This window comes from Mesoplodon mirus (genome assembly GCF_964341445.2).
Source record: "Mesoplodon mirus genome assembly, chromosome: 2".
Taxonomy (NCBI): domain Eukaryota; kingdom Metazoa; phylum Chordata; class Mammalia; order Artiodactyla; family Ziphiidae; genus Mesoplodon; species Mesoplodon mirus.
This window is the reverse complement of record NC_138977.1, coordinates 50,684,393-50,699,284: the sequence shown is the minus strand read 5'-3', so window position 1 is coordinate 50,699,284 and position 14,892 is coordinate 50,684,393. Positions and strand designations below refer to the sequence as shown.

General features: G+C 37.1%; 1 protein-coding gene across 2 annotated transcripts in view; it reads left to right on the top strand.

The window, feature by feature from the left end:
- DCK (deoxycytidine kinase) overlaps nucleotides 1-14,892 on the top strand; it is a 60,990-nt gene that overhangs the window by 6,551 nt on the left and 39,547 nt on the right. For both annotated transcript variants that reach the window (XM_082602945.1, XM_082602946.1), the window contains exons 3-4: nucleotides 9,053-9,246; nucleotides 10,250-10,397. In XM_082602945.1, the coding sequence (XP_082459071.1) occupies nucleotides 9,053-9,246; nucleotides 10,250-10,397 (342 nt within the window). The remainder of the gene's footprint in view (nucleotides 1-9,052; nucleotides 9,247-10,249; nucleotides 10,398-14,892) is intronic.

The following is a 14,892-nucleotide window of genomic DNA, read 5'->3' as shown; positions in this document are numbered from 1 at the left end:
TGGCCGCGGAGCCTGCGCATCTGGAGCCTGTGCTCCGCAGCCGGAGAGGCCACAACAGTGAGAGGCCCCCATTCCGCAAAAAAAAAAAAAAAAAAAATCTAATTGTAAGTTAAATTTCTTGCGTGGCTTTTTACATTTTGTTTAAAAATAGGTAAATAAGAAAAGCAAAAACAGCTACCCAATAGCTGAATTTTACTAGTTTATTTCTCAGGACTTTTGTCTTAGAGACAGCCATTATTTTTGTACTTTCGTTCTTGTCAGACTTTCACCCTGGACACAAGTTTCAATTTCCCAGAACTTTCCATCCTACACTGCAAATGAGAAAGAGGGCATAATCGTTAAATTCCATTCTTTACAGCAAACTTTATTGTATGTGTATGAAGAAGAGAGATCTGATTGCTAAGATTTTTGTTTCTGGAGAAATGAGAATTGAAATTGAAAGCAGCATAGCAGAAACGGAAAGATGGAAATGTGTGCTAGAAACTTGCTTTGTTAGGTCTGAGGAGAACAGAGAGGTTTTGAAAAAGAAATGTCTAATTTTAAAAGTTTAGCTGTTGGTCTAGGGAATCTAGGAATAATAATTGAATATTTAAAATGTAAATCATATATACAAGGAGGAGTCACCAGCCAAGGTACTCTGCAGACTTTGAGGACATTGGTTTTTAACAACCAAAAGTATTTTCTCATATACCTGTTTGCCAAACATAGTTAACTTTAAGTCTGGGACCCAGCTCACTACACCCCAATCCTTTTAATAATCTAGGACTAAACCCTGAAGGGACTTCCTTCCCATATGGACTCCATCTCCTTAAGAAATTGATATTTCAGTCTGGTCTTTGAGGAAGGGCAGAGTTAGCCTTAAGTAGAGTTTTAAAGTGGGTAAATTTATTTGCTTCTTTCAACATTTTTTATTGACATATGATATAACTATAGAAAAGTATATAAACCTATGTACAGTTTAAAGAACAATTTGAAGGCTATCATCTTTGTAACCATCACCCAAGTCAAGAAATAGACCATTACTTTCTTGTTCAAGAAGTCCCTGTTTGTTCTTCTCAGGTCACAGTATCTTCTTCCCAAGGGTAATAACTCTGCTAGGGGTAATCACTCACATAAAATAATTCTTGTGATAATAATTTTTCTGCTTTCTAAAAAGAATTTGATGTACATGAACATATCTCTAAGAAATATAATGTTTTGTCTGTTTTTTAATGTTGTATAAATGAAATCATCTGTTTGCATTCCTTTTCCTCTTGCTTATTTTGCTTAATGTTTGTGAAACTTGTCTGTATTGTTGCATGCAGCTATAGCTTGTTCATTTTCATTGCCATGTGGTATTCAATTGTGTTCATATATGGCTGTTTGTCCATTCTATACCTTTGATCAGTTTTTGAGTGGTTCCTAGTTTAGTTGCTGTAAAAACAGCCCCATTAGGAATATGAATCCTGGTGTACACATGCAAGAGTTTCTCTTGGAATAAGAAGTAAAATTACTGGGTGGTGGGTATGTGTATGATGCCTACTTTCTGAAGTGGTTTTACCAGTTTACATTCCCCACAGTGTACTGAAGCTGTCACTGGTCCACCCCTTTGCCAATATTTAGTATTGTCTAGCTTCCTAAATTTTATCATTCTGTTGAACATTTAATATCTTTTATGTTTTTAATTTATATTTCCCTGATTGCTAATGAGATGGTGCTCCTTTAATTAATTAATTTATTTGCCATTTGGATTTCTTTTGTAAAGTCCCTTTTCAGATGCTTTTGCCCGTTTTCCTTTGGATCTTCTGTCTTCCCTCACCCTGCATTTTTACCTCTTAAAGTATGTCTTGTGGCCTCTTTCAAAGTGCCCTATTCAAGTTTGCTTACATTTAGAAATGAGAGACCTGTGTTCTAAAAATAATCTTTCTCCCCCTCATTTCTGGGTTCAACTTTCAGTGCAGTCATTCTCAGGGGTTAGGTAGAAAGTAGCCAAATTAAACCAATGTGAAAAATACAGAAGGAACCCTTTCATTGGGGGAATGTTAGACTAGATTGGATTAGGTGACCTTCACTTAAGGTCCATTCTAGTTTTAATATCATAGCTTCTAACTCATATTAAACATGTATAGCTGGTTTGTTGGCATATGAAATGTTTCTGCCTCTCAGTGTACCTTACTTTTTTTTTTTTTCTTTTTTGTCACACCACACGGCTTAGTTCCCTGACCACCAAGGATTGAACCCGTGCCTCCTGCAATGGAAGTGCAGAGTCCTAACCACTGGACTGCCAGGGAATTCCCAGTGTACCTTATGTTAACCAAGCACACAGGAACATATATAAAAACTATAATGTCAAAATTTTTAATTTGCAGAGAGAAATATAATTATCAGATTCATTGATGTAGGTCAGCCCATTCTCTATATAGGCCCAGTAGAAGGAACTTATACGACCTCAAGGATTTGGGGTGCTTTTTCAAACAACAAACAATCCCTTGGGAATTTAAATATGTGGGATGCCTCCCGGTTAAAAATGACTGCCCTAGTGAATCACTGTTAGTGTTAGGAGTGTATTGAACCCTTCAGTCGTGTTGGAGAGGAGAGGTTGAAAACATTGCATTAATATACATGGGAAGACAATTTATAATAAGAAGGTTGTCTATTAAGCTTAGAATCAGAGCTCAGGGAAATTAGTTATATTATCTTAATGACTGATGTCATCAGACTAAGATGCATTGATGCATCTGCCTCCATTTTAAGAATTGGCTTCATGGATCTGGTATTCATGTTTATGGGCTGGAGCATTTTCTTCCTGTGTACTAGAGTCAAAATTCCAAACTTTCTTCATAACTACCATGCAAGTGAACCTACTATTATTGTTAACATATACTTTCTTTTTTTCTTTTTTTTTTTGGTGGGTACGCGGGCCTCTCCCTGTTGTGGCCTCTCCCGTTGTGGAGCACAGGCTCCGGACGCGCAGGCTCAGCGGCCATGGCTCACGGGCCCAGCCGCTCCGCGGCATGTGGGATCCTCCCAGACCAGGGCACGAACCCGTGTCCCCTGCATCGGCAGGCAGACTCTCAACCACTGCGCCACCAGGGAAGCCCCATATACTTTCATTAACATATACTTTCATCATTTTCCTGTAATCCAGTCATGTCTCCACCATGTTACAATTTGGTAACCTTCATTGGATTTTGTATATTTGTGTACGTTCTTGGAGGATAGTTTTATTTTTGTGTGTGTATTAAAGGCTACTATGTTGTTAATCCTCTCTACTTAGGTGGAGTTTCAGACTGTGGGGATAGTATTTTGGGGATAAGGTAGTGGAGTGTGAGGGTAGTAATGAGTGGATGGGTTCTCAGTATCTTTGGATATTTTCTTCTTTTTTCCTGGACCTCAAGAAATGGAATTTCTTCCCTCATCCTGGGGCCCTTCTTTCCCAGACCCATCCCTGACCTATTCCTTGGGATTATAGTGTGAACCACTATCCAAATCTAAGCTTTCTTAGCATGCTGTCAATAGTGAGAAGTAGACTGTCTTCAGACCCAAATCCGGTAAGGCCAGTCCTACTTCGAATGTTCTCCATTTAATCACACTTCTTGGCAGTAACACTCTTCTTGGGAAGAGTTGGGCTGCTGGTACCTTTGATCTCTTCCCCTAATCAGTAATTTAATTTGCACCTGCATGTTTAGCTGGTTTTGTTTTTTACCTGCCACCTAGTGGTTGAAATGTTGCTATACTATCGATGAGCTCCCACCAATTTTAGCAAAATAAAGAGGAAGAAAGTACCTAGAAAGATTATGTAGTCTCCCCTCCCTTCCCCTCCCATGGTAAGATTATCTTTAAATCATATGACCCAGATGATTATCAGTCTTTGTATTAAAGATTTATTTCAAATAACAATGTGCTTTATTTGGTGATTTATGTTATTATTTAGGCCCAAAGCTTTGATTTAATTGCTTTCTTTTAGCTTATTTTTTGAGGTCTACAGACTGTTAGGAAGATATTTTTAGTCTGTTTCTCAGTGAGCTGAATTCTTTTGGGAGATCTTTGTTATTTATTGTGAAATGCTATTTTACTTTTATCTAACACTTCTTACCACTAAGAAGTCACTGCAAAATTAGTAACTCTGCGAAAGAAGGGATAAAATATACTTATCTGTGAAACAACAGCATATTTTTTGATAAGTCATTCTTTTTTTTAAATTTAATTTTTATTTTTGGCTGCATTGGGTCTTCGTTGCTGTTCGCAGACTTTGTCTAGTTACGGTGAACAGGGGCTACTCTTCATTATGGTGCGCAGGCTTCTCATTGTGGTGGCTTCTCTTGTTGTGGGAGCACGGGCTTCAGTAGTTGTGGCTCACGGGCTCTAGAGCACAGGCTCAGTAGTTGTGGCGCATTCTTAACTACTGCGCCACCAAGGAAGTCCGTATCAGGTAAATTTAAGGTAATACTTGCTGCTGTAGTAAAGTCTCTGTGGTTTAAGATGATAAAATTTCATTTCTCAGGCAGTGTACAGTACAATATGGTATTGAGTGGATGGCATACCATGCTGTCACTCAGAGAGCCAGGCCCCTTCTAATGTGTGGCTCATCTAACCTCTAGGACAGTGCTTCAAACTTTAGTGTTCAGTAGAGTCACCTGGAGGACTTGTTAAAGACTTGGCCCTCATCCCGTTTCTGATTTAATAGGTCTGGCAGTGGGGTGTTGAAAATGTGCATTTCTCGCAAGTTCCCAAGTGATGTTGATGCTGCTGTTATGGGGATCATACTTTGGTACCCCTGCCCTGGAGTTGAAGTTGAAAACCGCTGCTCTAGGGCCTTGGTGTCTTTTGCTTCCAGTTGATGAATAAAGAAAGAATCATCACTTTTGAGAGGTTTTTATGAGTCCAGCCTGGACATGGTAAACATTGCTTCTGCCCTACTTCCACTGGCTAGAACTGAGTCTTCTGGCTACAGTTAATTACAAGGGAGACTGGGAAATAAAGCCTAGCTGTGTGTCTAGGAAGAAAAACAACCTGGTTTTAGGGAACACATAGTAGTATCTATCACATGCAATTTCTAAATAGAAGTACTTTAAATATATTTGTTAATGTAACTTAAACTCAAAAGTGCCATGTTTAATTAATTAATGTAGAAGTTGTTGAAGTTTATTTTAAAGTTAGTGGGTTATTTTAGGGAATTCTCTGGTGGTCCAAGTGGTTAGGACTCCGCTCTTCCATTGCAGGGGGCACGGGTTCGATTCCTAGTCAGGGAACTAAGATCCCACAAGCCGTGGGGCGCAGCCAAAAACAAAACAAAACAAAACAAAATAAAGTTGATGGTCATTTTGGTAATAGGTATTTGTGCACCAAAGACAACCTGAAATAGTAAGCCCAGATAATGATAAAGACAAAAAATTGTTTTTCACGGTTAGTTTTATTTATAAAAATAGCTCAGATGTATTTTCACTAGTGAATTTGTATTTGTTATTAGTGAATTCTCTATTGTATAATTATGTAAAGTTATCCATGTCTAAGATAAAATTATTGAAATACAGAGCACCAGCACCAGTTAATTATCCACATAGTATCTGAATATCTCCCTTCAAGAAATCAAATTAAATATTACTTACTTTATAGATACAACTTCAGTATTTAATAGCAGATCAACATTTTGGAAAGAATATGGCTCTATTGTCAGTCTTAGACTTGAATCCTAGTTTTGCTGCTTACCAGATATATTGATATTAATGAGTTATTCAACCTTTTTGATCCCCATTTTTAAAATTTATAAAATAGTGTCAGTAATGACTATTTCATAGGGTTGAGATAATGTATGTAAAACTTTTCATGTAGTCCCTGGCATAAAATAGATAATAAACAGTAGGTATTATTATAATTATTAAAATTGAAGTATATTTTCTTAATGAAGGGATATTTTGTGTAATGAACTTACTAGTTCTTCAGCGAAAATTCTTTATTTTCTAAATCTAAGACATAAAAAATAAACTTTTAAGAAAACTTAAATATGGCCTTTGTGTTCACATTCCTAAGCACATTCTTTTTTGAAAATATGCTAAGTAAGCTACAGATAGTGCAACCAGGGATAGAGCAGACTAATCCAAGACTTAAATTTTGTGTTTTGAATTAACATTTATACTGCAGAGAATTCCATGTATACGTAAATACCACTACACCTCTGCCCCTCTTTTTTAGTGTCAAGTAAAAAAACTTTTTAATGTATATTTTTTGATTATTTGATAATTAATAATTTAATATTATGTATTTAATATTTAAATATATTTTATTGAGCTATAATTGACATATAATATTGTATTAGTTTCAGGTGTCCAATGTAGTGATTCAACATTTGTGTACATTGTAAAAATGATCACCACAGGAAGTCTAGGTACCGTCTGTCACCATACTAAGTTGATACAATATCATTGACTCTATCCCGTATGCTGTGCTTATTTATTTTATAACTGGAAATTTGTACTTCTTGATCCCTTTTACCCATTTCACCCCACATCCCCTACCTCCCTCCACTCTGGCAACCCCCCATCTAGACCTGTGAGGCTGGGGGTTTGGTTTTGTTTGTTTGATTCCACATGTAAATGATATCATGTGGTATTTGTCTTTCTCTGTCTGACCTGTTTCACTTAGCATAATACCCTCAAGTTCCATTAATGTTGTTTCAAATGGCAAGATTTTGTTCTTTTTTATGGCCAGGTAATATTCCATTGTATACATACACCACATCTTTATCCATTCATCTGTCTACAGACACTTAGGTTGTTTCCATATTTTGGCTATTGTAAATAATGCTACAATGAACCTAAGGGTACATATATCTTTTCATACTAGTGTTTCTGTGCCTGATATATTTTTTTAAACTTTAAAAAATTAATTATTTTTTTTATGTGTGGAATAGCAGCTTGTGCTCTTTAGCTAACTTCTCTTATAAATCCAGCAGTCAGTGTTCATAAAGTTGTCTCTGTTACTAAGAGTAATTTCCAAAATGCTATGCTTACTAGGGTAGGAAAATAAAATAGACACTACTGTCCTCTTTATAAAAATAACTACACAAAAGTTTTGGTTGAGTTGATAAACTTCATTTAGCTGGAAAAATTCACTTGTATGAAACATTTTCTCCCTGGATGATGATGAATAAGTGGAAAGTCAGTTTATAATTAAATTAACAAAGGCCCTTGAAACTCTAATACAATTAAATTTATTCTTTAAGCAGTTTGGGAAGGCAATTACTTCACCCTTATTTCAGTTCATCATCTGCTCAGTATTTCTAAACAGCCCTATTGTTGACTGTTAGCCTCTTGCCATTTTATGCTTTTTTTTCTTCCAGTTTTGAGAAGAAGTTTCACTTAATTATGTGGTTTGTGGTATGAAATTTAAATTCTGCCTCAAAGTGCCATGTGTTTGTGTGGTTTTTAGTTCTTAACTGAAACTGAGGTCCGTTGTAATGTTTACACTTCTGGATTTTTTTTTTTTTTCCTCAGGAAAACCACCTACCTTGAGCATGAACTTTCAGGAAGTGTTCAGGGGTATTTGAACTAAGATTGAGAATAGGAATTAGGCAGTCATATTTTATTCCTTGAAAGTTAGAAAACAAGATTAAAGACTGTATAACTTTTGGGGGAATCTTTATATAGCTTGACATAGAAAAGATGATGAAGCATCCCTGAGTCCTGGGTTTTGTTTTTTCTTTCTTTCTTTTTTTTAATTTTTATTTTATTTGGTCACGCGGCACATGGGATGGATCTTAGTTCTCTGACCAGGGATCGAACCCATGTCCCCTGCATTGGGAGTGTGGAGTCTTAACCACTGGATCATCAGGGAAGTCCCTTGTTTTTTCTTTCTTAATCTGACAACTCTAATATCAAAAGTATTCTAATATATTCTATTACTGTGCAATCAATTTTAATTTAAAAAGAAAGAAAATACTGTCACTCAAAGGAATAAATTTCAGGGACTTCCCTGGTGGCGCAGTGGTTAAGAATCCGCCTGCCAATGCAGGAGACATGGGTTCGACCCCTGGTCTGGGAAGATCCCACATGCTGTGGAGCGACTAAGGCCGTGCGCCACAACTGCTGAGCCTGTGCTCTAGAGCCCACGAGCACAACTACTGAGCCTGCGTGCTGCAACTACTGAAGCCCGTGCACCTAGAGCCTGTGCTCCACAGCAAGAGAAGCCACCGCAATGAGAAACCCATGCACCGCAATGAAGAGTAGCCCCTGCTCACCACAGCTAGAGAAAGCCCGCATGCAGCAACGAAGACCCAGTGAAGCCAAAAATAAATAAATAAATTTATAAAATTAAAAAAAGGAAAAAATTTCAGTGGCTTCTTTCTCTTTACCGCGCCCCCCCCTTTTTTTGATTTGGAAGCTTCGAATGTTAGAATTTGTTGACTTTGGCCTGTAGTAGTGAAGTGGCAATGGATAGATGCTCAAAATTATTTTCTGTATTTTTTGCAAATGATTCATTGAGGATACCAAACCTCTTTAAAAAAAACTCATGGTTTAAATCAGATATTCCCTAACGTAAATGACTTTAATCAGATTATATAAAAATCTAATAACAAGAAATTGGCTCTACAGAATATAGAAAAGTGGATGCTATGGTTGGAGAGAGATTAGCAAATAGATACCACCAAGGTATCTCAGGAGTTTTTCAGTGTGAAAGGAATACTGGAAGGGACCTAAGATGGCTTTGCCTGTTTAATTACTTAAACACATCGTACTCTGTCCTGGGAAGTTGCTAGGCTAGAAATCTGAACAAAGCAGTGTTACTAGTAAACTTTTGTGATATTTTGTAAGAGCAGTAAGTAATTTCACTGTGTTCAGAGGCAGGTGTGAATATCTCATTGTCTTGATTTGTGTTTCTCTAAATTAGCAATGTTGAGCATATTTTCATATGCCTATTAGCTATCTGTATATCTTTGGAAAAATGTATATTCAGGTCTTCTACCCATTTTTTAAATTGGGTTGTTTTTTATTTATCCAATTTTTTTTAACTTAAAAAACATTAAAATAGCCCTATTGATCATTGCTTTTTGTTTCTTTTTTCAAATTCAAAACAGGAACTGACAACGTCTCAGAAAAGTGGTGGGAATGTTCTTCAGATGATGTATGATAAACCTGAACGGTGGTCTTTCACCTTCCAGTCATATGCCTGCCTCAGTCGAATACGAGCTCAGCTTGCTGCTCTCAATGGCAAGCTCAAAGATGCAGAGAAACCTGTATTATTTTTTGAACGATCTGTGTATAGTGACAGGTATATATAAATGACTGTACTTGTCAGTTTGGAATCTTGGCTTGGAAGTGGACATTTTTTTCCTGTTTCCTGGGAATCCAAGTAATAAGAGAGGCTGAGTTGGAGATTTGAGATGGAAAATGACATTTAATACCTTCAGCAGTTTGGTACTAATGCCATTAGGGAAGTTCTAGCATAATTGCTAGCTGCCATGGAAACTGGTATAGTGGCCATCTCATCTCATTCAAATTTGCAGAGAAGTTTTTTTTTCTTCCAACCCTCTTAAAATTCTTATCTGCTCTGGTTAAATCTGGATCTGTATTCTAGACTTGCACCTGGAGCTAGGAGATCATATATCTCTAAGGGAGGCTTAGAATTACCCTGCTTATTATGCAAGGATTGTTTTACTAGAGTTAGATCTGAAGTTCTCAAACTTTAGGACCCCTTTCATTCTTAATAATTATTAAGGAGCCCAAAGAGCTTCGTGTCTTATTGATATTTATGTTATTAGATATTAAGGTTGAGAAATATAAAAAACATTTATTAACTTATTTAAAGTTAGTAATAATAAATCCATTACATATAAACATAAAAAGATGTGAAAATTATATCTTTCACAACAAAAAATTAGTGAGAAGAGTAGCATTGTTTGAAACTGTAAATCTCTTTAGTGTCTGACTTAATAGAAGTCAGCTGTATTCTCATTTGTGCTTCTGTTTTTAAGCAGTTGTAAGCTTTTGGTTGAAGCACAGTATATAAAGTAATCTGGTCTCTCACAGAACCCCTAGAAGGGTCTTGGGGACCACCAGGGGTTCTCACACCACATTTTTGGGAACCACTGGCCAAGTTCATATTTTCTGTAGTTGGAGATAATGTGTTGTTTTCTTCTGTTGTTGGTTTTTTCTGCTAACCAAGGCATTATCTGCCATGGGTTTAGGAGAATGTTTCATGTCCATTTAGTAGATCCGTTTTTTCTTTGTGCTTTTTGGAAAGAATTTATGTGTTGATGTAGACTCTCTTTCAGGTATATTTTTGCATCTAATTTGTATGAATCTGACTGCATGAATGAAACAGAGTGGACCATTTATCAAGACTGGCATGACTGGATGAATAACCAGTTTGGCCAAAGCCTTGAACTGGATGGAATCATTTATCTTCGAGCCACTCCAGAGGTGAGAAACAATAAAAATTTGTTTTGTCCATTGACATTTCAGAGTAATATTTAGAAATCCTTTCAGTGGTATGCAATGAAGGCGATTTAGTTTAACTCCACTCCCCACCTCCAAATTAGAAACTCATAACTGTGTAGATAGAAACATTCTTTTTTCCTAAGCAAACTGTAAGCCCACATTTGGAAGTTGCTCTTCTAGGCCCCTCCTCTGTTCTTCCTCAGTTCTCTTCTTCATTATTTCTTCCTGACTTTCTCAGGGTCTGTTATCTATCACAGCTGCATTAAGAAACTTTCTAAAGCAACCCCTAGAATGTAGGCTTCATGAGGTGGAACTTTGGGTATTTTAATTACTGTTGAATTTCCAGTGCCTAGAATAGGGCCTGGGTACATAGTGGGAGCTCAGTAAATGTTTGCTGAAGGACAGGCCAAGTTGGTGGAGGTCCATTTCAAGAAATCCTTTATGGTTGTTTGTGGCTTGGAATGGGTGGGCAGTAGCAGCTGTAGTTGAGAAGAGCCTTAGAGGACCCTTGCCATTTTCAGTTAAGGGAGCTTACTTGAAAATGTGCCTTTTGTCATAGGTTGTAAATAGCTATTCTTGTTTACATATGAAATTATGTTATGAATCCAGGAAGACCAAGTAGATAGATGCCTTTCGTAAAAGTAACCTAAATAAGAGCTTACATTTGTTAAGGAATTTCTGGTTTTGGTGCTTGCATCCCCATTTTTCTCTGTTTTTTATTCCTGTTTCTTCCCTAAGTCACAAAGTAGGCTCTGGTGAATGTAAATGCCATGACTTCTAGCCTGAAAGAATACCGTATTGCTATTGAAGCTGAATTTTCAAAGAAACTAGGTTTCTGATTCCAAGGGATGATTTTGTTCCTCTTCTAATGTCAAGTAAGCCAGAGTTTAACAATAATAATTTTGAAATTCATTTTTATTTTTGAAAAGAATTTTTGTTTTTAATTATGAAAATAATAAATACAAATATAGAAGAAAACATGAAGAATACTAATAATTTCATTCTGCTAGAAACATTCATAGTCAATATCTTAAAGTCTAACACAAAACTTTATTTTTTAAATATTTTTAAACAAGTAAATACATTTATTAAAAAAAACAAAAGCAAAAAACATTCTATTCTGGTTACCACTCTTTGTTACAGTCTATTCCATTTTAACTCATTTCCATTTTTCCCATGGTCTTTAGAGATAAGAGCCTCAAGGGTATGGAACAGTTCGATAGTAATTCCTCATCTTGAAAATTCACATGCAGTGTCAGTTGTGTGAATTAGCACCCCAATGCTACATGTGTCTGAGGCCTGTGATTTCAGGTTCTCACTGGTGAATTATTTTCAAGTCACTGTCTTGAAATGTTTTCGAGCTCCCTCTCTCTCACTCCGGCTTGTGGATGGAATTTTACTAGCTCTCTTTTAATTAAGGCACAACCTCTCAAGACTCTTTGTTTCCTTCAGAAAGATCAGCTCCAGCTCCTTATACTACATAGCCTACTGCCTCAAATCTCCTAGAATGACTCAAAACCTCAAAGCTCCATACTCCAACCTGGGCTGGTTGTTCTGCCATTCTGTTTCAAATTTGCTATTTTTGGATTTTTTATTCTTATCCTCTTTAGACACCTATTCACTTATCTCTTGTGGATCCTGTATTGCCTGGCTCTTCTTTTTTTTTTTTTTTGGTTTACTCTTTTTTTTTTTTTTTACATTTTTATTGGAGTATAATTGCTTTACAATGGTGCGTTAGTTTCTGATTTAAAACAAAGTGAATCAGTTATACATATACATATGTCCCCATATCTCTTCCCTCTTGCATCTCCCTCCCTCCCACCCTCCCTATCCCACCCTTCTAGCTGGTCACAAAGCACTGAGTGATCTTCCTGTGCTATGCGACTGCTTCCCACTAGCTAGCTATTTTACATTTGGTAGTGTTTATATGTCCGTATATACTCTACCACTCTCTCACTTTGTCCCAGCTTACCCTTCCCCCTCCCCGTGTCCTCAAGTCCATTTTCTAGCAGGTCTCGGTCTTTATTCCTGTCTTGCCCCTAGGTTCTTAATGACCATATTTTTTAAGATTCCATATATATGTGTTAGCATACGGTATTTGTTTTTCTCTTTCTGACTGACTTCACTCTGTATGACAGACTCTAGATCCATCCACCTCACTACAAATAACTCAATTTCGTTTCTTTTTATGGCTGAGTAATATTCCATTGTATATAGGTGCCACATCTTCTTTATCCATTCATCTGTCGATGGACACTTAGGTTGCTTCCATGTCCTGGCTATTGTAAATAGAGCTGCAGTGAACATTGTGGTACATGACTCTTTTTTTTTTTTTTAACATTTATTGGAGTATAATTGCTTTACAATGGTGTGTTACTTTCTGCTTTATAACAAAGTGAATCAGTTATACATATACATATGTTCCCATATCTCTTCCCTCCTGTGTCTCCCTCCCTCCCACCCTCCCTATCCCACCCCTCTAGGTGGTCACAAAGCACCGAGCTGATCTCCCTGTGCTATGCAGCTGCTTCCCACTAGCTATCTATTTTACGTTTGGTAGTGTATATATGTCCATGCCACTCTCTCGCTTTGTCACAGCTTACCCTTCCCCCTCCTCATATCCTCAAGTCCATTCTCTAGTAGGTCTGTGTCTTTATTCCTGTCTTACCCCTAGGTTCTTCATGATATTTTTTTTCTTAAATTCCATATATATGTGTTAGCATACAGTATTTGTCTTTCTCTTTCTGACTTACTTCACTCTGTATGACAGACTCTAGGTCCATCCACCTCATTACAAATAGCTCAGTTTCGTTTCTTTTTATGGCTGAGTAATATTCCATTGTATATATGTGCCAAATCTTTATCTATTCATCCAATGATGGACACTTAGGTTGTTTCCATCTCTGGGCTATTGTAAATAGAGCTGCAATGAACATTTTGGTACATGACTCTTTGAATTATGGTTTTCTCAGGGTCTATGCCCAGTAGTGGGATTGCTGGGTCATATGGTAGTTCTATTTTTAGATTTTAAGGGACATCCATGCCGTTCTCCATAGTGGCTGTATCAATTTACATTCCTACCAACAGTGTATAAAGATTCTCTTTTCCCAGCAATCCCACTACTGGGCATATACCCTGAGAAAACCATAATTCAAAAAGAGACATGTACCAAAATGTTCATAGAAGCCCTATTTACAATAGCCCGGAGATGGAAACAACCTAAGTGTCCATCATCGGATGAATGGATAAAGAAGATGTGGCACATATATACAATGGAATATTACTCAGCCATAAAAAGAAATGAAATTGAGCTATTTGTAATGAGGTGGATAGATCTAGAGTCTGTCATACAGAGTGAAGTAAGTCAGAAAGAGAAAGACAAATACTGTATGCTAACACATATATATGGAATTTAAGAAAAAAAATGTCATGAAGAACATAGGGGTAAGACAGGAATAAAGACACAGACCTACTAGAGAATGGACTTGAGGATATGGGGAGGGGGAAGGGTAAGCTGTGACAAAGTGAAAGAGCAGCATGGACATATATACACTACCAAACGTAAGGTAGATAGCTAGTGGGAAGCAGCCGCATAGCACAGGGAGATCAGCTCAGTGCTTTGTGACCGCCTGGAGGGGTGGGATAGGGAGGGTGGGAGGGAGACGCAAAAGGGAGGGGATATGGAAACATATGTATATGTATAACTGATTAAATTTGTTATAAAGCAAAAATTAAAAAATAAAAAAATAAAATAAAATAAAATATCAGACCATTAAAAAAGAAAAAAAAAAAAAAAAAAAAAGATTCTCTTTTCTCCACACCCTCTCCAGTATTTATTGTTTGTAGATTTTTTGATGATGACCATTCTGACTGCTGTGAGATGATATCGCATTGTAGTTTTGATTTGCATTTCTCTGATAATTAATGATGTTGAGCATTCTTTCATGTGTTTGTTGGCAATCTGTATATCTTCTTTGGAGAAATGTCTATTTAGGTCTTCTGCCCATTTTTGGATTGGGTTGTTTGTTTTTTTGATAGTGAGCTGCATGAGCTGCTTGTAAATTTTGGAGATTAATCATTTGTCAGTTGCTTCATTTGCAAATATTTTCTCCCATTCTGAGTGTTGTCTTTTCGTCTTGTTTATGGTTTCCTTTGCTGTGCAAAAGCTTTTAAGTTGGGCTTCCCTGGTGGCGCAGTGGTTGGGAGTCCGCCTGCCAATGCAGGGGACACAGGTTCGTGCCCCGGTCCGGGAAGATCCCACATGCTGCGGAGCGGCTGGGCCCCTGAGCCATGGCCGCTGAGCCTGCGTGTCCAGAGCCTGTGCTCCGCAATGGGAGAGGCCACAACAGTGAGAGGCCCACGTACCGCCAAAAAAAAAAAAAAAAAAGCTTTTAAGTTTCATTAGGTCCCATTTGTTTATTTTTATTTCCATTTCTCTAGGAGGTGGGTCAAAAAGGATCTTGCTGTGATTTATGTC